We start from the raw sequence: 27097 nt of genomic DNA, 5'->3' as shown, positions 1-27097 counted from the left end.
TCACAAAGGTCTTTCAGCTAACGGTGGATTTTATTCGAAACATTTACCGCAGCTTCATGATACAGGGCTATATCGTTCGTATAATCACACCGCGGTATGTAGTGTGTAAAGCGCGAAGAATGTTTTCGCGTTTGCGCGAACAAACACGATAGGATGTAATAAATGTTTTCTAATTGCCCGGATATACGGCTGAAACCGTGCGTGCTCGTGTTTCAATGTATTTTGGTTTGATTTATGCCCCTTTAAATTCTCGCGCAATTAAATTATTTCACATTATCGCGATCTCATTGATTGTAATGATAGTACTACATCAGTTCGGTTAAAGAAGTGGAATTTTGATAGAGTATTTCGAAATGCGAAATTAACACGCAATTAATATCATTAAACTGTCTATCATTAAAGAGATAATTGGAACAACGTGAATGGTGCAGCAATCTCTATTACGCTTTGAGGTGTAAGTCTATAATAAATATAGGCGTATAGTAAATGTCATGATATTCGGATAAATTCTTATTGTAGTGAATAATATTTCGTTTCCACGACTGTATTTTCCCTGATTTTTTAAAATGTAAGTTATAAAAACTGTTGAATTATTTTTCGAAGGATCTTCATTATAGAGAAATATCAAACTCTTACATTTTATATAGAGTGCCACATGAAATATCATACTGTTTAATTATCTAATTTTCCAGGCTTCAGTAATTAATTCTATATTTGTTCTGTTAAAGATAAATGTGTTACATATATGCCATATAAAATAAATGCCATGAGATTTTGTGTGCCATTCTGTATCAATTATTAAGTAGTACGGCATAGCCGAACTCTTTATAATTTTATAATATTGATCTGTCCATTCATCTGATTGTTCATCTGTTACATTTCTTAGAAATGGTTTAACTTTTTCGAATTCTATTTTCAGCAATAAATATATCCAAGAATCTTAGGTTCACTGAGACAAAATATATGCCAAATCAGTTGATCATAAGAATGTCAAGGTCAAATTTAACTAAGTTCTTCCAATTGTTACAAGTTTTCGCTGCATTACTTAGTTGTACCTGTTGCGAAGGATTAATTTTATTATTTTAATAACTTGTCTGTAGAATTTTTCTTATTTTCAGCTTGAGTACTTTTAATATTCATATCTTTTCGTCGACGACAATCTAATAACTTCGTAATTCGTTTTTGTCGCAGGGCAGTTCTAGTCCGAGAGAAGAAGTTCATATGGAATGGCATCACGAGGATCGTCGTCGCCGTCGACGCTGCCGATCGCGATAGCGATGGCCGCCGTGATGACAGTAGTGGCTAGTGGCCTTTGCCCGGCACGATGTCGATGCGACGACGAGAGCTTGCGGGTCTCGTGTGCCTACGCTGGTCTCGAGGTCGTACCGATCCAGTTGAACCCGGAGATTCGCCACTTGGACCTGTCGAACAATCGCGTGACTAATGTACACCTCACTTTCGGTTTCTACGGAAATCTAGAAAGCCTCGACCTGAGCTCGAATCTCCTTCACACGTTGGGCCTGGCGAATTTCGGTATGCAGCAGAATCTGATCACGCTTAACATCAGTAGCAACATGATCCACACTTTGGCGAGGAACGCTCTAGACGGACTGACGTCTTTGAAAGAATTGAACTTGGCTAGCAACAATATCTCGGAGATATCCGAACAGGCGTTCAAGTCCATCAGCGAGCTGGAAGTGTTGGATCTAAGTGACAATTCGATCACGAGTCTATCCGATGAGTTGTTAAAAAATCTGCATAAGATACAGACTCTGATTCTGAACAAGAATTCGCTATTAGAAGTGCCGACGAACAATCTGGCTCTGGCGCCAAGTCTCGAGCGTGTAGATTTGTCGGATAACTTGATACTGGAACTCGACCGAGATTCATTGCCATCGTTACCATCGTTAATCTCCTTAAATCTGTCGAACAACGTCATCAGGTACATCGCCGACGTTGCATTTGATCGTCTGCCGGATCTCCGATATCTGGACTTATCCGGGAACAATCTGACTTCTGTGCCTACGGCCGCTCTGGCCAGATTGAACGTTTTGACAGGTCTCGTTTTAAGTACGAATCCCCTCGGATACTTGGAGGCCGTGGCCTTTCGCAATTTATTCGAGCTGAGGATCTTGGACTTGAATGACTGCATGATCGCAAACGTGAACGCGCGGGCCTTCGCCGATAACGTGAACCTCGAGCGCATCTCGATGGACGGCAATCGAGAATTGAAGGAGTTGCCGGCGCGAGTTCTTTATGGAGCTCGGTACCTCAAGTGGGTCTCGTTACGTCGATGCAGTTTGGCGACTCTGCAGCCGACGCAGTTTCCTGTAGACGGGCTGTCACATCTACGAGTTGGCGGCAATCCTTTGGTGTGCAACTGCTCAGTGCATTGGCTGTGGAACGTGATTCGTGCCGAGGAGCGTCGGAACGAGACACGACTCGAACTGGACACCCACGACATCGTCTGCAACGATGAGGAATTCGCTGGCAGAGCGCTGATCGCACTTTCTGAAGGTTCCCTGCGATGCCGCCTGAGTCCTCTGTATCTATCGCTGTCGGCCGCTGGTTGTTTCTTGGCGGCCGCGGCTGTGCTCACCCTGATCGCTCGGTTGACTCGTGCGAAGAGAAAGAGACAGTCACTGGCGTACGCGGCGCCTAATCGTCCCGAGTTTCTGGTCTACGTCGGTAGAGGTGACAACGGGCTGGACAAAAGCGCCGAGTCGTACAGCCGCCGACTGTTGGCCAGGAACAACGAGGACATCTCGTACGATTCGCCGCGCGGCAAAGTGGCGGCTGCGATGGCGGCGACGACGACAGATTACAGTCCGCAATCGCGGGAAACGAACATCTACGAGACACCGCGGTATGCGCATCCTGGACGTCGCGACGCCATCGAACCTACGTTGCAGGGCAAGCAACCTCCAGTGGAGGAAGGGGTGTACGCAGTAGCGGACGTGACAGATCTGAGGGATGAGCCTCCAGAAGTGCTATCGCTTTATCGTGCACGTAGTCCTCCCGTCGCCAGGTCGAACGCTCTACGACGGTTGGACTATAGTTACGATTACGAGTACGATTACGATTACGGGCCGACGGCACCGCCATCGCCGCCGCCATCGCCACCACCACCGTTGTCCGAGAAACCGCATGTCGTCTTTGTATGAGAGGAGTTGGGCGGTCGGAGGTCGTAAGCTGGTAAGTCCAGCTGCGGCGGTAATCAGCGAATCTGGGAATAGTCTAGTCGTTAGGCGGAACCAGATACGCCGTCGACTCCGTATCACGGGCCTTTAACTATCCGAAACTATCTTTAACTGTCTCGAGATTATTGCCTCAGCGCGACGTCTTGATACTTGAGGCGTTGCGCCGTGTATGTGTCGAGAGGACCAGAGTGTGTGCGCTGAGACTTGGAGTGGTCGCGAGAATGGCACGAGAGAATACGAAAGATTTTACACCACACCGAATCGCCATTCGACCGTTAAGTTTACGCGACGTACAATATTGTTTGGAAACGATTGCATCGGTCCTACCCGTGTTAACTCTCGTTATCGGTCACCCTACGTCTCATTGCATACGAGAACCAACGAACTGCAGGTGCATTTCAGCGCGGCTAAACGTTTGAGCAACGGTAATGTACGTTCGCACGGATGGGCACGGAGAGAGAAGAGAAAGAAAAAGAAGATAAAAAGAACGACATCCTGTGTTCCAGACAGTTTGTACCGCGGTAAGACGCAAGAGTGGCGTCGAGATTGTGGGTGGACATTACTTTCCACTTGGTGTTGGAAGAATGATCGATACTGCCGTCGTCGTCGTCGTTGTGTCGCCGTCGCCGTCGTCGTCGTCGTCGGAAAAGCGATTTATCCAAAATTCTGTTGCTTGAACGAGAACGGGTGGTGCTTTTGGCTCGTAAGAAACCGGCGGGATTACGACGTGCAACACGCTGAAATTATCCCCCCAGGACAAACAGAAGCAACCGTGGACGAGTGAAAATGAAATGTCTTCCGAGATAGTTGCGTCGCTGCTAGAGAGAAAGAGAGAGAGAGAGAGAGAGTGTGTGTGAGAGAGAGCGTGAAAGAGCGAGAGAAAGAGAAAGCCAGGATGCATTCTCACTGAGGGAACACAATCTGACTCGGAATGTAAATTGTGTGGGAGCGCAAGAGTGCGTTGTACTGGCCGGGTCATGAGAGGAAAAGAGAACACAAGAGAAACCCGTATTTATTTTGCGAGGATTGCGAGTTTGAAATCCGCTAGCTCAGTGCGAATGCAGTGGCCCGATTCTGCCCGGCGAGCATTCGTTTTGTCGGATCTGTTTGAACAAGTAGTGACAAATCAAATCAAAGCTGCGTCGCGTTAGTCGATTAAAGGTCCTCTTAGAAATTACTAGCTATTTAGAAATTAATACTCTCCGTTCCAGACTCGGGGGTTTATAATTAAACTATTGTCAGCTACGTTACAACCGTAAAGGTTGGTTAATACAGCTCTTATTATCCCCCCCCCCCCCGTCCCCGCCTCGGATATTAAAGTATCCGTTTAAGCAACATTCGTTTAAGCTCGGACTCGATTTCGCACGTATCAGTAAGTATTTGAGTATCCGGATTAAAATATCTTTACTTATACTAACACGAATTTCTAGAAGTTATTGATTATTCGAATAATAATAACTGAACGGTGAATGTAAATTATTAAACTTTTTGACATATGTAGTGCTGGATATAAAAGCTGATTCTAATATTTGTAATTGAAAGTCCATTTGCAAGATATCTGATCTTTTCGTATTCAAATTGAACGAGTATCCGGATACTCGGTCGCTCTCGAAGCTTACAAATTTGAGCTTCGAGAACGCTATTAATAAAAGAACGATAAGTTGTTTGCTGAAAAGTTACGTTAACACGTTTCTCTACGCGAAACACGCTTAAGGGAGCAAAAATTACGTTATAAATTACGAATTCTTTCCCTCTTTTGCGACTGACAGAGGGAGGGATCCCTCATTCGTACGAAGTATTGTAAATTGAAGCAATAATAGTTACGACCTTTTACTCTGTAAGCACATTACACACCGAATATATTTAGGGAAAAACTACAAAGGACACATTTATACGAAGCATAAGCAAATACATACAAAAAAATATAAATATAAATATAAAAAATATAAATATATATATTTATTTATTAATTTATGATGTTAAGTTTGGAAAAGAAAAATGTTACGTTTTGAATACGAAAATATACTCAATGCAGTACGAATAAAATGCGTACGTTTCCGTTATAGGACTCATCGAACAGGCTCGTACTCGCGACTCGCTATAACGATTCTGTTTTACACACCGATAAAGATACGTATGCACTTATCTGTGCGTGCGTTTCTCGACGTAAACGACAAAGAAAATCGTTACGCGAATCTGCGATTACGATCTTGAGAACCTATTTGTATGTGTATTTCTTTCTTTCTTTCTTTTTTTTTTTTTTAATATTTGCGCACGCCTTCAAACGCACCGCGTTCACGAAACCTAACGGAATATGCAAAACTTCCTAATTGGATCCGCTTGTAAGGTAACTTCGAATGGTGGTAGTAGTAGTAACAGCAGTAGTAGTAGTAGTTTGCAGCATCCAGAGATTAAGTCTCGTTACTGAATCGCATTTTCCTACTATGGGTCGGGGAGCTTGAACTTTCACAATGACAGAATTTAAAGGGAGAGAAAGATAGAGAGGAAAAGAGAAAGAGAGAGAGAGAGAGAGAGAGAGAGAGAAAGAGATTAAAGACGTTTTCTTTAAATCGTCAACGTTTGTTTGGTGAATCTCGAAGTGAATAGACGATAAATTAAAAAATTGAAGGGTGAGAAAAGTGTACCGAGATAATATTTTCCTAATCTCATACATCATACTCCATTCTTTATTCTTCCGTATGATTAATTTCTCAATAATAAATGAGTAGATCGTTATCACGATGAAGAAGGTTCGTTATGTGTGTTATACGTGTTATTGATCCGTCGACGGTGAACTTCAATAAGGAAATAGAGTAGAGTTAATTTCGTAGCTATCAAAATTGGGTATCATAAATTTCGAAAGAGCTACTAATAGCAAATATCGAAGATACATGTCGTGGTTTGTGCGAAATGTATCCTTCTTCGTAGAACGCGTGGAAAGTTAATTTCCTTGAGATACACAGCTACACGATGTAATTCTAACGAGACCACACAGAGAGATCGTTCCCAGACCGTCGCTTGATATGCGGATAGTATCATAAAAAATGTATGGAAACCGTCGTCCTCTTCCCGTTCAGAATGTTCACAGTTTTCCCAGATATTCTGCAATCCCCATCGATTCACATCGATGTTCATTCGTACCGAACGGCTGCCAAACGACCGTTTAAAAAAATGATGTTACTCAGCTGCGTGGAAAAAAGGAAAAAGAAGAGAGGGAGGAGGAAACTGGCGAAACTATATTTACGAGAGTCATAAAAGCGTTTAGCTTTAATGCGATTAGTACGAAACATTCAGGGCTCATGTTCTCATGTGCAGGCTTCTCTCGCAAGCCTTCCTTCGTCCTGAGACGAAGATGCGCTTTGAAAAATTCATTCCATTCCAAAGTGAGAAGCCTAGCAAGAGAGAGAGAGAGAGAGAGAGAGAGAGAGAGAGAGAGAAACTTGAATGAAAATTCCCTGTTAACATCCTTTCCGATCCACTGACCTAGCAAGCTATATCATGAGTCTTTCGGTAGCCGAAACGGGTCTTCTTGGCTCGCTAAGTCTTCAAGTTTCGACGTGGAATGCGCAATCGATCGTCGTAGTTTAACTCGAAAGTCGGCAACCGACTCTACTTCTTTGATTATGCGAAGAGTTTTACGACGGACTTGCTGAGGAGCAAGGAGAACGAAATGAAGAAGGACAGATAAAGAAAGAGAGAGTAGGAAAAGTCAGTAAATTCTGGACCTTCGACTTTATTGGAATTTTAAGGCAGATGATCGATTTCAAACATCGGAAAAACGAGCTTATTGAAATATGATCTGGAGATTCGTTTCTTCTTCGTTGTATTTTTATAAACGCAATTATATCCTTAGAATTTTTTTTTATTATCTTATGCACAATTTACTTTGAATGCCATTTAGATTTCAACCAAAATAATTCGCGTATTCAATGATTAATAAAATGTGTTGTGCAGTACACGAATATTATTAGGTGTTGGAATTAATTCGTAGCGTTTTACAAGTGATGGGAAGTACTTTCATTAATGTATTTTTTAATGCTCATGTGAAATAAATAACATTCTTTCATTAAAAACGCTACGAATTAATTCCAACACCTAATAAATTAATTTTCAAAATTTTCAATGGAGATAATCAAGAAGATTAAAATTCTAATTGAACGTATAAGTCGCGTCTCTTTGTTTCTTTGTCACTTGAACATTAAGGAACAGGAATAGAGGAAATTAAATCCGATCCAATTTACAACTTTGATTACCGACATTAGGTGTTCATCTCCAACCATTTCTCTATCTCATCTCTGTGCATTTCTCTCTCTCTCTCTCTCTCTCTCTCTCTTTCTCGTTCGTTTTCTCTCTACCATTCAAATCGCGCGATTAAGCGTAAATCGTGAGCAAGTATCTACGATACATCTAGGCCGCTCAAGCTACGACTAAGATCCTTTCGGTATTTCCATTTACGTTTGTTCCGTACAGAAATCCTGAGACTCACTTCATCACGATTATAAACTACGGTCTCTCTAAGTAATCACCGCAGATAAAATCTCCAACTTCTCCGAATAAATAAACTGAAGAGGCTAGACTCTCCGAGCATGTACAGCAATGAAAATCGTCGGAAATGTAAGATCTGAGAACTCCAAGAACGCGCGAGTAATTATATATATAAATGAGCCTATATACATATAGTAATGATACATATATAGAACCCCTTTAGTCTATAACAAGCAGCTCGAGTAATACACGTGACTTCACAATCATTATTTTTATCATCTATCGCCCTTGCACGTTGTTCGCGCCTTTAATCACATCCAACGCCTATTCATTTATTCATTCATCTAACATATAGAGATAATTCAAGAATTCTCGAGGATTCGAGAGAGAAGACCACCCCTGAGCGAGGCATGAAATATTCGATCCGAAAGTATTTTCTCTCCCTCTCTCTCTAACTATCTATCTATCTATCTCTCTTTCATTCGGTTAGCCAAGATTCCTCGGTGGCACTTCGCCCGACTCGTTAGTCATGGTAGTTAGTCATGCTACGTGCATCTCGTCTCGAGAACGACCAAGAGGAAGACGAGGGAGGCGGAGAGGCGCTTCATTCCAAGAGGGGTTAGCGGGACCAGAGCTACCCTAAGAGGGATAAAGGCTTCGGCAAACGTCCTTCCTCGCTTCCTCCATTTCCTCTTCTCAGCCGCGAGTATCCCCCTTTTCACCCCTCGAAACCGCACTTCGGAGACTTCGATGCGTTTGAGGCGTGCCGCTGCTGCACGGTGGCTATTTTTGTATGTACATACAGCCTGTGTAACATGTCGGATGCATATAGTTGGCGTCAGAACGGTCGAAAAGAACTTTTTTTCTTCGCTCCGTAGGAAATACTCCCTCTCGAGTTTATTTCCATGTAAATTAAAGAACGGTAACAGGTGTATCAGATTGTTAAGATATTAATAAGATAGTTTCAACATTCTGGCCGATAAATCACCGTGCGCACTGCGCATTCAATTTATTATTATAACGACCTTATTATTATCACCTTCGTGATTTATATAGAAGTAAGCCTACGGAAAAGTTTCCTGCTAAGTAAAAAAAGTGTTCGAACGCCGTTCCAACGCCGATAAATCACGACGTAACCCTCACGTGCGTAAACGTCCATATGCGAGTGCTCGTTTTACTTGTTTCCCTGTACGTGCGTGCGAGATATGCGTGTGTGTTCCACGGCGCCGGTTTCATAACGGCAATACCATCGTTCCCGAAATATTCCCGGCGACTCGAACTCGGAGGAACTCGGGTCGTTCGAGAGACTAAGAATAAAGGCGATTAGGTGAGTCGCTGCAATAAAGATAAGCCGACGGAAAATAGTTCGCACAAGGAAACACCTCGTCTGCGTTATGAGACCGGCACGTGATTCGTATTGCTCGTATGTGTCGTTCTTACCCTGTCTCCACCCTCGTCCGAACGTCTCCCCGTGTTCTCCAGTTGCCTTGCGTCTTTTCAAGCTTGAAAAAAAAAAACAGAAGACCAAAGTACCGTTCTCTCGTCGCGTGGATGTAATGCAATGTACCTTCTCACTACTTTGCTTCGTGCACCCTCGTATCTTCGTAGCAAATCTGAGTTAACTTGCATTCTCGGCAGAACGTTGATCGATGTGTCGATTGAAGAGATGAAAAACTGAAAAAAAAAAAAAAAACAGAAATCACGATTACTTTTGTATTGTAGTTTATTTATGTTAAAAATCTGGAGCTGGAAATAATTCAACGTGTCTTACGCAAGCGCTTTGTTTTTTTTGTAAATGTGTGAGATAATATACTTAATTTTAATAAAAGCGAAAAATGATTTTTTTTTGCTGTTAAATGAAACAATATATTTATAATTATTTATTGTTAACATTATATTTATATTAAAATTATCGTTTCATTTCTATATATATATATATATATATATATATATATATATATATACAATATTATTTTCATACATTACTTTCGTACATTTATTTTTTTCAATAGTACAAAAACGATTTTTGAAGTTTAAAGATCTCATTTGTAGCATCATATAATGAGAAATTTATTACTCTAATTGCACGCGAACGCGTCATTTTGTCGTGTAATAATCTATCGCTGATTGGAAGGTTCCTAATAATGAAATAATTATTTTATGCAAGCCATTCTGTTTATGTTTGAATTATTTAATGTTGTTTACCAATACAGCGAATAGCATGGTTTAATTTGAGAAAAGGTGTTGAACATTGCAGGAGTTCTCGTTTATCGTTAAATGTGAATTTGAAGAGGACGAATATTTTCCAGCCTCGACCGTATTTGGCGCTTCTCTACTTATGTTATCCACATAAGCGATCTAGTTTAATGAATATTTTCTATCTTAATTAATACGAGAGAAGCATGTAATTGTTAATGAACTTGTTGGATGCACGATAGACATTGCGTTTTAATGAGCGACGGTACATTGTACATTGCATGTGTATCACCGCACTTTTTAGTAAAGTAGTCATATTTAGACCCACTCTCCCGATAAAGAGATCGACTCGTGTAGCTACCAAGAAAAAGTGTCGATTTATAGTTCTTACTGTAACCTAGTCTAGACACTTTGGACTTTTCTATGTTTAACACTTCGCGCTTGAAATTCTTCTGACCTTTCAAGATGAGCTACGGATTTATACTTACGAAAATGTACGCGCGTACACAGGATGTCCCCAAGTACGCTTCACACAGCGAGATTCTTTGACCGAAATTTAAAATCAATTAAAAATCAATTTCTCTTTAATAAAAATATCGAGAAACATTATAACACGTAGATATTATATCGCGAACAATTAAAAATTAAAGAGTCTCTTCGAGCTAAACTGCAGTCAGTACGTAATACGTATTAAAATCTCGCGCTCCAGTAAATTTCAAGTGAACTTTACTTGAATAAAACTTTAATTAAAAGCTATGTTATAACAAGTCGTTTATTATTAAATGTTGAAAAATTATGGACGTGAATGGTATCTAATGTAATTTTCATCGGGAAAAAATCAACACGAGATTAATCAAAGAGTCTCGGTGGAGCAGTGACGCAAAATTGGGAACAGTTCTCCTGTGTATACAACATATACAAATCTATACGTATATATATGCATGCACATGTGTACTCTCAGATATTCGTGTTTGAACAATTTTTGCGTCAACACGAAATACTTAAAATAATATTTTAAGTAATTACATATACAAAATTTCGTACATTGCTAAGAAAAATGTTCAAAACGTTTAATAAAATTATATTCAGTAAAAAAAACGTGCCAATTATCTACACACACGCAACAAAAGCTTATAGTTTCAATTTGTAATTCATTATTATACTGATGTAATATCGCTTGTCTTCTATTATTTAGTTATATTTTTTTACTTTCTATCTTATACTCCTCTTTCCTTCTTATAGTTTATAGCTTTCTTGCACAATCCTCATGGTCTGTGTGTTAACCAAAATACATGTAACTCCCTCCTTTCGTTTAACTCCATGTAAAATTGAGCAACTATATATATTGCATCTACATTTTAGATGTGCCTACATAATACAAATAAAAAAGGGTGAGTTATTTATTTTCATAATAAATAAATACGAAAGTTTCCAGTCTTATTCTATACTTTTTATTTCTAGCAAGACACTTTACTTTTTGCTCCAAAGAAGCGTTTCCCATCTGGAACGTACAAAATAAATATAAGAATCAAGGAAAAGAGAGTTTCGCTCTACTAGATAAATAAAGATGTATGGCTATACTGTACGGTACAAATAGATTTATTTTAGGGATATAAAATCCTATTTAAAAATACTAAGCTCCGAGGACCATAAATTTCAGCGACCTCACCCCGTAGGAATACGCAAGAAGTCTCTGAAGTATATGAGTTTAGTTATATCTTGATTTAAGTACCAGATGATTTAAGTATACAGATGGTTTTTAATAACTTACGACGAAAACGTTTGTATAGTAACGTATAATTTAAAAATAATAGTTTAAAAAAATAATAGTTGGTTAAATATCATTTTAGACATTGCATTTTACAAAGAAGTGAAATTATCATTTTTAAATATGATATGTTGTGTATTTTGAAATTAAGATTTTCCTAAAATTACGCAAAATGATTATTTATTTATAAATCCATTTGTAATTTTAGAGTATATAAATATAGAATTTTTTAATATCTCATTTCTTATTCATATATATTATTAATTCACTTACTAATTAATCTTTTTCTCTTAAGTTGTCTCTTGTTTGAGACGTGATGAGTTTTTCTGCAATATTCTGATATATGGAACCTACAGTTTTTAACACTGAACAGCCTATTAGAAGAGGTTATTATGGTAAAGATATCCTCAGCGATTTGCCTTTCGAGATGACGATTAAATAAAATCTGATGTGTGTTCTAGATGGATTTGAATCGGTTTGGCACAAACAGCAGCCACATAACTCTCTACGACCTACGCCATGATTTACTAAATAAACATAAATTATTTATAAATTGAAAATTGATATTTGCGTGTATCTATATACGTTATATTTATTTAATTTAAAAAATTACTCATATATATAAATTTATTAACTCTGGAATAATTTGTTTTCTTCAGAGAATTTTAGGTCTCTCCTTGTAAGTAAATATAAATATAAAATTTCAAAAAGTTTTGTAAATTAAAATAAATTGTTATTTTATTAAAATTATTGAAATGTATAATTTGAGCCACTTATCAATATATTGTGTTCTTACATTGTAATCCCTTTTTTTTATATAGATTTTATATAGATTTTTTTATAATAATCTATGATTTTTTTGTGTAAAAATTTTACATATGTTATGTTATAATACATACAACTTTCATAGAAGTTTCGCATGATTTGACAAATATTCAGACAATTTTTATATTTATTTATTCACATTTTTGTATTAGACAAAAATGTCACAGATAAAGTTCAAAATCTACTCTAGCGGCATTATAAAATTGATTTTGCTGTCCGGTTCTTCTGACCCAAGCACCCTTTTTGAAATAACCCTCTTTTGCCCATGCATGCATTTGTTGACTAGTATGAGGTCCATGTATCTCTGCATTTTCATCTTGTGACCATTTCAAATCCCACGTTACATTTTCTTCTAGAGACATATTTTCTTCTGCATTACTTGTTTCCGCTGTTTTTCCTTTATAGTACAATATATATTATGTATGGATATAATAAAAAAATGTTTATACAAAAACAAAAAGTAACAATATATTGTAAAAATGTTTGTCATTAATAAGTTATATTACCCACCATTATCAGTGTCATCTAGTTTTGCCTTCTCCTTTTCATCAAAATCATCAGCATACATATCTAGCTCAGCTTCTTGTTTTGAAGGGTGTGCATGTTTATCTGCTTGTTCAATCTATAAAATATAATTTCTTATATAATTAAACCTTAATACACATAATTGAGTCATTTGTGTCCTACGCATTTCTTTTCTTTGAAATATTAGGAGCACTTAGCTAAATAATAGTCTCTAGCTGTTACTTTTTTTAAATATATACAATATATTTTTTAAACTAAATTATGTATTTAAAATATTATAAATATGTTCTAGATAGATAAGGGATATATCACTTAATAATTTTTATATATTTATGAAAGTGATGAGAGAGAAAATTAACCGACATAAATGACTCACCGTGTATAGCAAAGGAATATCATCATGTGTACTAAGAGTTAAGATAATATACATAAATGTTAAGTTTTTACCTTCTTTTTTATTTGTTCATAACTTTCTTGATATATGTTCATATTACCAGTGCGTGTTAATAATTCATTTGCCAGCTCTGTTAACTTTGTTATGTTAATAGAATTTGGATCTTCCTCTTCTTTACCTGTTTTGGATTCCTTTTTCTTTTTCCACCTTTCAGCTGTAGTCAATTTCCTTTTCCCTTTACCTGGATTGGGACAATTAGCATTATTCATTTGTGATAATTTGAACATATGCTCTATTGCGTTTACCAAGTCTGCATAATGTCTTTGAAACAGTTTCACCAGGTTTAAGATATTCTAAAATTTGTTTATACAACGGAATAGGATCAAACATAATATCTCCCTCATCATCACTATCGCTATCTCCCAATCCATAACTTTTGTTGGACTTGGTACTTTTTTGTAAATTAGTGGTGGAACCAGGTTTAACCTGTGAAAAAAACGTATGTAATATTTATCGAACATTCAAAATTCATTAAATTATTAAGAAATGATAAATATTGTGTGCTTTGAAATTCCAGAGTATAATATAATCCTTGGAATAATACAAAATTTGTAAAAAAGGAGAATTTTGCATTTTTATATATTAGTTAATTCTCAAAAGTAAATTTTATGTTATATTTGTTTACCTGGACCCAATCAATATTGTCCAGCCAGTTATCCCTAACTTGCTTCTCTTTCTTCCAAAGGTAATGGCCATCTTTATCAAAATGACCTTCCTCTAACTCTTCTTTCATATTAAATGCTGTAAAACCTACATTTGCTTCTGGTGCCGAGGGTCCATCTTCTGTACCTGTTAGATAGATGTAATTAAGCTATTCTATATATATCAACTTGTACAAAATGAGAATTTACAACAATAAAAATAATAATAATAAACGTAATATATTGATTTATCTATATAATATTATATATCCAATTCGAGATACCTTCAAATTCATCTTCATTCATGATATTATAAGTATCTTCATTTACTTCGTCGTCATCTTCATCAGAGTCCAATGAATTCTTAAGTGGTTGCTTATCAGATGCATTTTCCATATCATCAAATTTACGTTTCGACATGGTTTCTTTATGCTACTGACTTTTTTTTATCAAAGATAAGCTTCTACATCAAAGATTTATATTATTCGAAGATTGCAACATAAATTAAATAATTATTGTGTATTCTAAGATATATATTCTAAAATAATGTTAAATGTACTCTGTGTATCCTACTGAAAAAAAATCACACAATTGCATAATCATGTAATTAAAACATGTAAATCAAGTAATGGATTATTCCAAATCACTACATAATTTTTTTAATTACATAATTTGTGAAAAGTCACACAATAATATGTTCTTTTTTTTTCATTTCTATCATTAAATTCTTTAAAATTCAATAATTATAAAATCACATAAAGGATGAAATTATTTCTAACATCATGTGATTTTTCAAATTATGTAAAAAAATCACATACTGATTTGGAATAATCCGTTACGTGATTTACATGTTTTAATTACATGATTTTTTTCAGTAGGATACTATATAATAATTGTTAAATATTCTAAGGTACAACTGAACATATAAATTAAAATACTTCTACAATGATTGAATATTACATACATTTTTCAGAAGTAAACTTCGTACAGAAAATCTTTCGTGTTTTGAAGAAGTTTGATGTCAAGAGGTTAGTTTATACTCAGATTATATTACGACGTAATTTCCAAATATCGGTTATTTTATCCGTTATAAAAATTTTGCTCCACAAAGCTCGTTTACAAACATTTTTTTATTTACAATTATGATTCGCGTGACATTTATCGTCAGGATCGTGAGTAAAATTTTCAAAACGGCATTACTTGATACAACAATCAGATGGAACTTCCATTTTACTCACTCTCTCCTGTTCTATCTGCTATCTCTATCCCTACCAGTAGTCCCAAGTCCCTATTATTTTATGTTACTCGCCTGCCACCTCACGATTTCCATCAATTTTCACGTGACCACGCATGTGCTGAAAGATGTAAAGTTGGAGCAGAGAAATGTGTGTATGTAGTTTTTTAATGATAGGAAACACATATTTTCACGTATTTGACAATTTTATTTTTTTACAATGGTAATGAATAAACAATTGTTAACATTAACATAATCAATAGATTGTATATCAAATCTATTAATTTATTTTTATTTCACGTTAAATAATGGAATATTGTCAAAATTATTTAAAAATTTATATAATACATAGTGTTCATACAATTTTTTTTTCCAGAATTTCATATTGCCAAAAGACATTAAAAATAAATCTTTTGTGTGTGTGTGTGTGTGTGTGTGTGAATGTATAATATAGTATAATTACTTAAACTAACACACATTAACGATGCACAGATTTTATTATGCTGTTTTTATATTTGCGTGATCCGCGCGTATTCCTTTTATTTCTAATAGTACAAATTATTATTTTTTAAGTGTACTATTTTTACTAGTACAAAATAATTGCCAATATTCCTTCATACTATTACGCCATTTAGAAAATGCGATTCATTTAATACATCATTGTTACACTCTTTCCTCTAATGGGCTTTTGATGGTAATCTAATCGTTTCACGCTTCCGCTTTGACAATAAAATTTTCAATATATATATCGATTCAATAATCTTATTTGTTGTAATATCAATATGGTATATAATATTAATATTTCACATATTACTTATACTATTTTTTGAATACTATGTAAATAAATAACTATTCCATGTACACTATTTTTGGAATGTTTACTATATCGGAGAATAAAATTTCTTCTATAAATTGTGATTAATATAATTGTACTTGATCCATATTGTAACTAAATGCGTGCAAATGGGAACTTGATGGGACTCTTACATATTATTTGATGCTAACACTTTGATTTAATTTTGGCTTTGACAAAACGTATACATTATAAAACGTATACAGCATATTGAAAATAATTATGGTATATTCATAGTATATTCATAATATATTAATCCGAGCCAGTGCAATTAATCTTACTAAGATGTGGATAAACGATTACATTAAAAACTTGAAACATTTTAGAAATATCTTCTATCTTTTGTAATTCAAAAGAAAATTAATTATCATATGATTCTTTTGATGTAATATTATATAATTTTTTTGAAAAATAAATAATTATAAACATTCATAATAAATATAAATATCGGACAATAGGTGAGCTCCTTTGGATTAACATAAAGAATATGTTTCAGGTACATGCTAGTTATTAGGAAATGTTTTGTTTAACTAATATCACATATAAATAAAAATGAAGAGATTTATAGAACACATACAATAGCATAATTAAACGTTTGTAAATAAACTGTAAATAAAACTTTCTTAATATGATATATACACATTCTGTGAAATGATTTAAAATAAGTAAAGTAGTAAGTCTTTAAAATTATTGCAAATGTCTTAAACAAGCTATAATGTTAATTTTAATGTATTTGTTAATTATGTAATATTAATTAATTAATTTATATATATATATATATACATATTACATCTCTTACAGCACTATACATACATATATCAATGGACTATAGACGTGGAATTTGTTAACAAAGAGATATCTAGCATGTATTTTTGTAAATTACGGAATAGAAATATACCCTCTTTATATGAATTATATTAGAAACAATTTGATTATTTAATAAGTAGTAATTTCCTTCCTTATTCATTTGTATTACAATAGTACACATTTGTATTATAAGATTTATATTAATAAATCTTGAAAATATGATATTAAAATGAATATGCGCAAATAGTATAAAAGAGAATTTCTATTAAAAATGATATCTTTACAAATTAGAAATTGAGTAATCATATGATCTTAAAAAGTTTTTTTATAAATTACCATTATTATGTAGAGAAGAAAAAATGTATAATATTTAAATAAACGTAACCACTAATTTTTCTTATCACAATATTAAACTACGCACTTCTATGGCTTTTAATGGTATACATATATAATTCCTTTTTTTTAATTTTAAATAAATATAAGTAATTCTTGAAAGTGATATTAAAACGAACATGCATGCTGCATAAATTATACAAAAAAGAATTTGTATTGAAAGTGTATTTACAAATTAGTAAGTATGATAAACAATCATATGTAAATTAAAAAGCTTTCTAAGTGTTTCTATAAGTTAACATTGTAATGAAGAGAAGAAAAAATGTACAGTATATAAATAAAGGTAACTTCCAACTTTTTTCTTATCATAATATTGAGCTACGCACTTCTATGGCTTTTAATGCGCGGTATTCTTGAATAACAGATAACTGGAAGTTCTGAAGTTTAGTTTCTATGACTCATATGTAAGCGTTATTTGCAGAATATCGAATTAAGTAATGATAATTACTTTTCAATAGTAAACTTATATACATTTTATAACGATAAAACGAACTGATATGTTATGTCATTTCTTATCTCATCTGAGATAAAAAATCACATTTTGGTTTTACATAATCATGATACTAAAGCCTATATTATTTATCCTAAATGCAAATTATCACTTTTGTTTATTATAACATAAATACATACTTTTTATATGTCCATTTTTATCTTGTTTTGTGTTTTCATGAGTATAATTTTATTCTCATGTATATATGTTCTATATATTGATTATTCACATATTAATCATTTCATTGTACCATATATTTGTGGGAACACTGCATTAATCGCCCATGTTCGTTTTTTCTTGTAATATTTGATAATAACATGCCTATAATAAAATTTATTAAATTTATTAAATAATCCTTATTTTCTTATATTATACATTATAATCATATCTGACCTTAAGAGTAGTGAACATAATGCCAAGTTCTCCATTTTGCAAGTACGGCTCCATGAAGTCTTCGATAAAATGTATTTCACTTCCTAACTGTAATACACTAGCACGGACTACAACAAAACTAAATACCGGAAATAGTTCGTCCATTGTCCATAAATATGTAGACCCTAGTTGTTTTTGTACTGCCTATTGTTAAAAACATAAAAGAAAAATGTCTTAATATAAATAATTTATTTAAACGAATTACATAAATAGCAATGTTAATATTATCGCCTATGTATTCGTACTTGTGTCATTTGTTCAAATGTATTTCTGACCACTAATAGCTTTTCTAAAGGTGAAAAAGTCGTTTTAAGTTGTTGTAAAGTTTCTATGGCCTCACTGAAATATGGTTCATGCTGATATGGTAACGAATTGTCTGACATGCTCATTACATTTGTAGTTTTCCAAAATTTCCTGCAATTTTGTAAGAAAATGTAAATAATTGTAAAAGTTAAATATAAATTAATTAGTATAATAAAGTAAAGTATCTCTAAAGTATCTCTGTATGACAATTTTATTTTATTATTATAAATTTATAATTATATATATAAATTTATTATTTACTGATCAATTTCAAGGAAGGCCATCAGAGTTATATCAGGCTGCTTATTCCATTTCATCAATCTTTCCCAGTATGCATCATCCTTCTTTTTATTATGTAAGGCGTATAATACAAAAAGTGCTGAATGTACACGTGGCAGTAATATTGGATGAAGTATCGTGGCAGCGCTTATGACTTGCCTAAAAGTAAATATTTTTTAATTAGAAAGTGTGTGCGTTACTAAATTGAGATAATCTTAAATATAATTTTTATAAATTTTATAATGCATACTCTTCTTCACTATCAGTTTCAAGAATATACTCTTTGCCACAACGTGGAAGAGCAGGGAATAAAAGGAGTACAATCTCATATATTCTTGCTGTAACACTGTGAAGCTCTGATACTGCATGGCTAAGTAATAATGGATGTACTCTTACTCCACCGTAAGTAGCTGTGTATACCGCAGCGATTTCCGTTAAAAGAGCGCCCAATGGATGATGCGGGCTTTCAAAAGCTTTCACTAAATACTTATGAACTTCATTGTAAGTCTGACTAGTGAGTTTATCTCGTCCAAAACCTGGTATCTTATCCAGTTGATCGATAGTTTCGCTACTTCTTTCTTTTATATTTGAAGTGTTGGTAGATAACTTTTTTCGTTGCAATGTTTTCTGATGAGATTTTGTTATTATACTAGCAACATTTTGCCATACTTTTTGCGTTTCTACAGATTTTTCATTGTAATTAAAATTTTTGGTGACTGGTTCAGATACACCAAGTTGTTGATAGCATTGTTTAAATATTGCTTTCCATTTTTGATCCGGAGGTACACATAGTTTTCCAAAAGATCTAACAATAATGAGAATAATGTAAAAAGTTACTCTTATCAATTATAACTAATAATTAATAATTAATTATTTGCTACTATTAAAACAATTTTAACAATATAAATTTACTCTTATCAATTATAACTAATAATTAATAATTAATTATTTGCTATTAAAACAATTTTTATGTCAATATTTAATATTATAATAATACAGTATATAAGTGATACATATACTTACACTGGTTTTGAATTAGGTTGCGCAGTTCCACTAGCTTTATTCATATGCAATGTGGCGATAACTTTGACACCTTCATTCCATGCACCATTCATATTACCTTCTAATTTATCACCACTTCGGAATGTTAATGTACCTTTTCCACAAAATATTCCTGCGGACTTAAATTCACCTTCATAATGGGTGCCATCTTCAAATACCATTACCCCATGACCCTTTAATAAATAATAATAAAATTAATAAGTTACATCGTTAAAAAAATATTTTACATAAAAAAATGTTCAAATATATATAATCACCGTCAAGACATCTTGTGTAAAAACACCTTCATAGTAAATACCATCAAGTGTTACGATCAAACCATTACCATGTTTCATACCATTACTCCATGACCCAAGATATTTTTCACCTATAACACCATTAAATTATTAATAATATGCATGTAAATATTTGATATTATTAAAAAGTTATATAAAATTACTGTCTTTATATTCTTTTTAGAATTTTTTCATTTGTTGTTTACTTTTAACTCAATAAATATACAGGGTTGGCCATATTCGACGGAAAGATGTTTTTTTTTTCAATCATGGGAAACGTCGTTACTCGATCTAACATCTCTTTCCCATGATTGAAAAAAAAACATCTTTCCGTCGAATATGGCCAACCCTGTACATATTTATGTACCTGTCATTATATCATCCATTATTCCATAACCTTGTTTAACACCAGCGGCCCATTCTCCAATGTAAACAGATGCAATTGATGCCATAAAGTGACCTTCTTTTTTGACACCATGACCATGAGGTAATCCATCCTTAAAATATCCTTCATAAAAATCTCCGTTGATATACCTAAAATATTCTTGTATGATTAATTTTCTGTGAATAATTTATAAACTAATGAATATTAAGAAGCTAGAATCAAAAGTTTATACATACATACACACGTTGATTGCTTTATAAAATAATAAATTCTAATAATCGCGTAAATATATTTTTCATAAAATAAATCTTACTTCATAGTTCCATATCCATTTTGCTGACCATCTTTCCACTGGCCTTCATATACACCTTGCATAGGAATTTCCATTTTTCCAGTACCATGAATAACACCTTTATGAAATTGGCCTACATATGTACGGCTATCTGACCATATTAATTTCCCAGAACCATGTGGTTTACCATTCAACCATCGTCCTATAAATTCGTGATTTAGCACAAATATATATAACATTTCTTTAGTGAAATATCTTTTTAGTGAAATATAATCCTACAAACCAGTATATTTTGCATCCTTAAAAACATTATGTTTTGTAAAAGAGAATGAGCTTGATCGTGCTAATGGAGGCACATTTCCAATCACTCGTTGCAAATTGCATTTTATAGTATTTTGTAGGGCATGTAACCATTCATTTCGTTCGGAAGGAGTAGGAGTATATAATACAAAATTATCCTCTGGTGTAATAATCGATATAGCGTTCTAAAAAAATGAATAAAGTTATTTTTAGTTCATCTGCTGTCATTTTAGTTTTCATTATTAATAAAATATAAAATAATAGATTAAATTAACAATTATATACCTGTACATTTTCGGAGTCTGGTAGAAGTTCTACCCATAACGTTCGAAGGGGATGAATTGTATGCGTAGTGCCCGTAACATGTATGAAAATATCTGTTAATAAAACAAACCAATGCGATGAAAATCTACCAGAATTAAGTATCGATAATGGATATGCTTTTGATTCTCGAATAAGCCTTCTATTGGGAGATCTGAGCGATTCTCCTAGCTTTCCAGAATTTTCCCAAAACAATTTTGTAGCTTCCGCTTCTTTTTGACGTTTATCTTGTTCATCGTGTACTTGCTCCCATTTTATAAGAGCCTCTTGTAAGCGTTCTACTCCCATTTTTGTGCCATTGCTTTTTATTAAACTATGAATCATATTCTTATATCTATAATTTATAAAATATGTGAATATATTATATGTGAATTGTTCTGTAGAAATTTTAATAATAAATTCCATTATTTATAATCAAAATTATAATAGTTGTTTGTAATATACACACACACACACACACACACACACACACACACACACACACACATATAAACTTACCTATTTAATTTACATAAAGGATGCTGTAATGCCATTGTTATAACGATTTCATTGCTATGCTTTATTACATCACTAATTTTTAAATTATGTACAAATAAATTTGATACTACTTGTGGCACTTCAATGAGTTTTGCAATATGCATAAAACCATTGAGAGATATAACATCGCAAATAGCATTCAAATAGTATTTATATACTGTAGTAAATTCTTCTATATTGGCAACAATTGCGACTTCATACGCTTCTCCAATATGATTAAAATAATCCCACAAACTTATGACATTTAAAACACTAAAGTGCATCAATTCTGCATAACAACGACACATTGTTTCATACACATTAGCTTCCTGGGTCACACCGCTTTTCTTTTGAAATGGCTTGATGAGATTCTGATAAACAGTCAACATTTCTTCCAAAAAGATCTGATCATTTATCAAATCTTCTGATACGTTTATTGCTGGTTCATTTATCACAGAACAACAACTGTATTGCCCAGAACTGAAAATCTCTCTCGGACTATTTGATTCATCTTTGCTTTGTATATCAAGTTGAAACATATCGCCAACTTTACTAAAATTGTAATATATAAATTTAGTAAATAGAAATAAAATAATTAATTAAAGAAGAATATTTATGTTTTAATTACCTCGATTGTCCTATAAAATATAAACCATGATGCATCATTACCAAACTGTGGAAATTGCCAGCTGCCATATCAATAGCTCTTTCATTGGAAGATAATTTTGTGGTAAACAGCTGAGGAGCGCTCTGATCTATTGTAGTGTGCAAAGTCACCTGTTTAAAGTTATTACGACCCCATGCAAATACTCTGCCATCCAGTGTTAAAGCAAGTACATGAAAGGCACCGCAAGATATCTTTCTGATACCAGTGTGGCTAAGCTTTGTTACTAATACTGGCCTTGGCCGTTTAATAATATCTCCCGTTCCCAATTGTCCATACTGTACATCACCCCACGTCCAAAGTTCTGTCGCCAGGATGTTGCTACCAGTACGGGATAATGTATTAATCCTTTCATTCAACCCATGTTGGGATAATTCATGTTCAGAGGAACCAGTACTCGATGACCAAGGAAATTCTTCACAACGCAAGCTCAGTGCCAAACTAGTTGCAGTAGGTTTTATATAAGTATCTCCTTGCTCTTCTAAGTGTTCGTTGCTATCAGCTTTGGATTCATTAATATCAGAACTACCGCTCATATGTCTAGATAAAGTTACAACTTTACCTCCTACATTTTTAACTCCTTCATATACTAAGTTTGCCATATTCGAGACATTTTGCTTTATCAACCTTGTTGATCGATCGACACTTTCCATAGGTATGTCTTCTTTGGCACTTCCATAAGACGAAACCCAAGACAGTTGCCTGGTTAAAAATTGTCGAGCAGTCTCTGTATTTATAAATATAACATTTTTTTTTTCGTCTTTGTCAGAATCTGTTAAATTATTTAGACATTCCTCGCCATTTGCAATAATTTCAGTTGGCTGTTCTTTTTTGTCCATTTCTGGCAGAGAAATATGTTCTTTACTGGCAGTGGACAAAGCACTGATGGAATTTGTCGAACGATCTTCACTAAACTGTTGTGCATGAAGACCAGTGAGACATGTGTCTGACGATGTTACACTTCCAGGACTTAACATAATATTATTAAGACATTGTGGACAGGAATTAACAAAGATTTCTTCCTCCAACTCGTTTTCACTATCTGTATCATCTTTCATAAGTTTAGTAGTTTTCCTCACAGCAGCCACATTAAAATTAGAACCACAAGCAATCTCAGATACTGTCCTACCTTCAAAAAATTTAACTTTTTTTGGTTCTATACTATTTACATCTATTTGTGGTTGATTGCCACTAGCCCACAACTGTCCACTGTTTGTGACAAATAATGCTGCTTGATCACTAACTGCTATAAATTTCACTTTTACTACTTCATTTTCTTCTTTATATCTATAAATAAAATAAAATGTCTTCTATAATCAAGTATAAATACTTACTAACAGTGATGAACACAGCACTCACAATAAAATATTCAACAGGTTCAAGAAATTTAATAAATTTATTTGTGTGTCAGAGTAAATCTTATATCATATATCTATTATAAATAACAGTGTCTATATAAAAATATACAAAAATATATATTGTGTTTTATACATTAAATAAAAAATTATACAAAAATAAGAATGTAGTTTTCAATTTGGAAGCATTTAATTAACCAATCAGAAGAAAGAATTTTACTAATTGATCAATCAAAGAATATTTCAAAAGCATCAAATGGACAATAGTCTAAATTATACACACATATATAATATATATGTATTATAAATAAAAGAATATAAGAGAATTAAATAATAATTAACAGTTAAAAGAAAAAAAAAACCTAGGTTTATAAATATAAAATTGTGGAAGAAGTCTATCTTCCAGTATGTGTACATACCCATGGCTACAATATTTTACTTCTTCCTTGAGAATTATTGAGTCTACAACACTCATGTCCTGAGGATTTACTTTCAAAACATGCCCATTAGTGTTGACAATGAACAGATGTTCGGAATTGGATGCTAGGTCAACGACGTCGAATTGAACCCGTTTAAAAACGAGCGTCGAAGAGGCACCATCGCGAAACGACACTTCCCCATAGTAGAGGTTGTTGGTCGTGGTCGCTGCGAAAATATGATTCTTGACGGTGACGAGCTTGCAAATGACGCCGTTCGGCTTGTCGCCGAACGTGAAGGACAATTTGTCGGCGCCTCTCCATAGATACATGTGCTTATCCATTTTACTATACGTGGTCTGATAGATAAGGAGACTTGCATAACCTACGCAAGAGCCTTACGAACTTTTGTTTAACTGCCAGCGATTGATTCTTTTGTCATATTATCTGCAACAATGTTTCCTCCATTAAACACATCCGTAAACGTACAGCAGGGGATATGCAGGGCGGCATGATTGAACGTATGATCTTTTTACAGTGATTAACATCCGGCAAGTATTGGTTGGTACTGATATGACTGATATCAGCTGTTGGACATATTATGAATGTGGGTTGAGAGTATGGTGGGAGGAATGGGGAGGAACCATTGAACCCTTATGGTCTGCGTTCTGAAACATCACCCGAGTGCCCCCATGTATCGTTTTTATCTAGAATGTTTTATCCGTGGTGAAATACTTTTTATTATTCACCCAATGTTTGTTGGAAGATACTCCTCGTTATTCACCGAATATTCAACAAGGATAAAAAGTACATACTTGGAGTTGACAGAATCGAGTTTTGGAACACACCAATCACGTGCTACTGGTTTTATATGATTAATTTACGTTGGACGAAACTACAGCGTTTTTCTGCTGAACGCAGCTTTAATTGTCTCTTAATTAGTCTGAACCTATAATAGATTTTTAAGCCTTAACCCATAAGAATTATAGTTTATTAATCTTCTCTCATTCGATTGTAATTGGTCAATTTCTTGTGGCTTAAGGCCTAAAATACCTATTGTAGATCCGATTAAACAATGATAAATAGTAATTAAATATGATTAAGTGTTTTCAGGTGACTCAGTTGAGTGTACGTCGCTGTTATTGGTGTATTCTGTTATTTTTAGTACTGAAAAAGCTTCGTTAAATTTTCGTCTCATTATAAAGCCATTTACTATTGACACCATGACAGAAAAGCAGCAGTCAAGGAGTAAATCGCTGACGGTGTACACATTGGGGGCATTACTGAACATTCTTAGGCATTACTGAGGCATTAATGAGCATTGTTTAAACCTTGTATGCATGATGCTAGAAATCGATCCAAGACTTTGGATGAAGAAAAAATTGACCAATCGCAATGGTCATGTGATCAAATTGTTCAAATGTGATTTGTTAATTTTTTCTCTGTCCAAGATCTCGGACCGATTTCTAGCATCGTGGACACAAGGCATTAGCGGGCATTACTAGGGCATTATTAGAGCATTAATGGGCATTATTAGGGCATTAGAAGGCATTAGTGAGCATTAAGTAAAAAAATTGGCAGTAATGCCCAGAAATTAGGAATTACTAGGCATTGGTGTACAGGATTTTGGTCAGCATTCAGCGATTTACCCCTTGGCAGCCAGGCCGAAATAAGACTACGTATTGAAAATTGAGATTGAAGATTGAAATTTGACTGATGAGGACAAAAGAATTTTAACTCCTATTGTTTTGTTCAAATTTCAATCTTCCAATCTCCAATCTCATTCTTTGGGCCGGTTTCATCAACGCCGATCAAGCTTAATGTAATTAACTATCAACCGCAATTGGTCGCTTCTACTAAACAGTAAACGCAATTGGTCAATCAACGGCCGATTAGGCTAACGCGTTGGTGAAACTAGTCCTTTTAAAGCGTAGTCTGATTCTGGCCTTATCAGCGCGAGTTCTGATTGGCTGCTGCTTTTTTATCATGGTGTGAACGCGGCCTTATGACTCAAACGAGTACGAAACTTAACGAAATTTCTAGCTTAAGTTCAATATCAAAAATGGCGGCGAAGAGTGGTGGTCATGATGAGTGGGCCTCGGTAATGAAACCGATATTGGGAACGCCGCCGCGTTCATTTAATAAAAATGACGTTATCGATCTCATAAAGAGCATCGTTAAAAGGTAAGTATAATTTGTCGTAGTCCAGCAATCGCGTTAAATCACACTTTTCGACGCAAAAGACTATGTTCCCCCTTAGCGGAACAGAAATGGATGGAACGCCTGTCACCGCGGATCGAATTCATCCGATCTTTTATTCCATTTGGCAACAATATTCACTCCTTTTCTTCTGTTATTTTACAGCGAAAACAAATTTGTTTCTCACGAGGATCAATACGATACTTTTTACACGGCGGTCGCTGCTTTGTCAGCAGATTGTATTAGTGGTTGCGCAAATACATGTAAGTAACACCGCGCATCCGTGTGTGAATGACTGTACCAAAAATTATTTTATACGCATTTATTTAAAATTTTGATGTGCTTACAATTGCCCCATTATTCCATAAGAGAGATAAGAGAGATTCATAAGAGACATATAAAGAATAAGAAAGCAGACTTAACTATA

General features: G+C 34.3%; 4 protein-coding genes across 14 annotated transcripts in view; 2 read left to right on the top strand and 2 right to left on the bottom strand.

Moving 5' to 3' along the window:
- LOC105146338 (uncharacterized) overlaps window positions 1–10979 on the top strand; it is a 29000-nt gene extending 18021 nt beyond the window's left edge. Inside the window, exon 2 of one of the 2 annotated variants that reach the window (XM_011056517.2) lies at window positions 1197–10979. In XM_011056517.2, coding sequence (XP_011054819.1) covers window positions 1227–3164 — 1938 coding nt within the window. In that variant the 5' untranslated portion in view covers window positions 1197–1226 and the 3' untranslated portion in view covers window positions 3165–10979. Of the gene's footprint in view, window positions 1–1191 lie in introns of both variants that reach the window. The other variant, XM_011056516.2, reaches the window with a different exon arrangement.
- A 1381-nt stretch (window positions 10980–12360) lies between these two features.
- On the bottom strand, window positions 12361–15347 carry holn1 (CD2 antigen cytoplasmic tail-binding protein 2 homolog holn1). 3 transcript variants are annotated; one of them, XM_011056520.2, is made up of 7 exons: window positions 15059–15347; window positions 14379–14557; window positions 14079–14242; window positions 13699–13879; window positions 13447–13634; window positions 12985–13096; window positions 12361–12826 (listed from the first exon to the last, which is right to left on the bottom strand). In XM_011056520.2, the coding sequence occupies exons 2-7, from the start codon at window positions 14512–14514 to the stop codon at window positions 12636–12638; spliced, it is 972 nt and encodes a 323-aa protein (XP_011054822.1). In that variant the 5' UTR covers window positions 14515–14557; window positions 15059–15347; the 3' UTR covers window positions 12361–12635. The 3 variants fall into 3 exon arrangements, with proteins under 3 accessions (XP_011054822.1, XP_011054821.1, XP_087260579.1); XM_011056519.2 differs by having other exon boundaries at window positions 12361–12871; window positions 15059–15344; XM_087404453.1 differs by lacking the exon at window positions 15059–15347 and having other exon boundaries at window positions 12361–12871; window positions 14079–14264; window positions 14379–14519.
- Window positions 15075–25403, bottom strand: Als2 (Amyotrophic lateral sclerosis 2). 4 transcript variants are annotated; one of them, XR_015544536.1, is made up of 15 exons: window positions 24475–25166; window positions 22665–23987; window positions 22019–22588; window positions 21485–21854; window positions 21183–21384; window positions 20921–21101; window positions 20590–20756; window positions 20205–20314; window positions 19909–20120; window positions 19136–19690; window positions 18868–19044; window positions 18549–18717; window positions 18265–18447; window positions 18012–18192; window positions 15075–15449 (listed from the first exon to the last, which is right to left on the bottom strand). XR_015544536.1 is itself a non-coding variant. In XM_087404446.1 (15 exons), exons 2-15 carry the CDS (start codon window positions 24813–24815, stop codon window positions 18145–18147), a joined length of 4608 nt encoding a protein of 1535 aa, XP_087260572.1. In that variant the 5' UTR covers window positions 24816–24918; window positions 25287–25403; the 3' UTR covers window positions 15516–18144. The 4 variants fall into 4 exon arrangements, 3 of the variants coding, with proteins under 3 accessions (XP_087260572.1, XP_087260571.1, XP_011054824.1); XM_087404446.1 differs by lacking the exon at window positions 15075–15449 and adding an exon at window positions 25287–25403 and having other exon boundaries at window positions 15516–18192; window positions 24475–24918; XM_087404445.1 differs by lacking the exon at window positions 15075–15449 and adding an exon at window positions 25221–25349 and having other exon boundaries at window positions 15516–18192; window positions 24475–24918.
- A 1090-nt stretch (window positions 25404–26493) lies between these two features.
- poe (E3 ubiquitin-protein ligase-like protein poe) overlaps window positions 26494–27097 on the top strand; it is a 24971-nt gene continuing 24367 nt past the window's right edge. For all 5 annotated transcript variants that reach the window (XM_011056523.2, XM_087404443.1, XM_087404441.1 and 2 more), the window contains exons 1-2: window positions 26494–26655; window positions 26836–26933. In XM_011056523.2, coding sequence (XP_011054825.1) covers window positions 26534–26655; window positions 26836–26933 — 220 coding nt within the window. In that variant the 5' untranslated portion in view covers window positions 26494–26533. The remainder of the gene's footprint in view (window positions 26656–26835; window positions 26934–27097) is intronic.

This window comes from Acromyrmex echinatior, chromosome 3 (assembly GCF_024713525.1).
Source record: "Acromyrmex echinatior isolate Ae372 chromosome 3, ASM2471352v2, whole genome shotgun sequence".
In the NCBI taxonomy this organism is placed as follows: Eukaryota; Metazoa; Arthropoda; class Insecta; order Hymenoptera; family Formicidae; genus Acromyrmex; species Acromyrmex echinatior.
The sequence above is the reverse complement of the archived record's forward strand: the minus strand, read 5'-3'. Positions and strand labels throughout refer to the sequence as shown.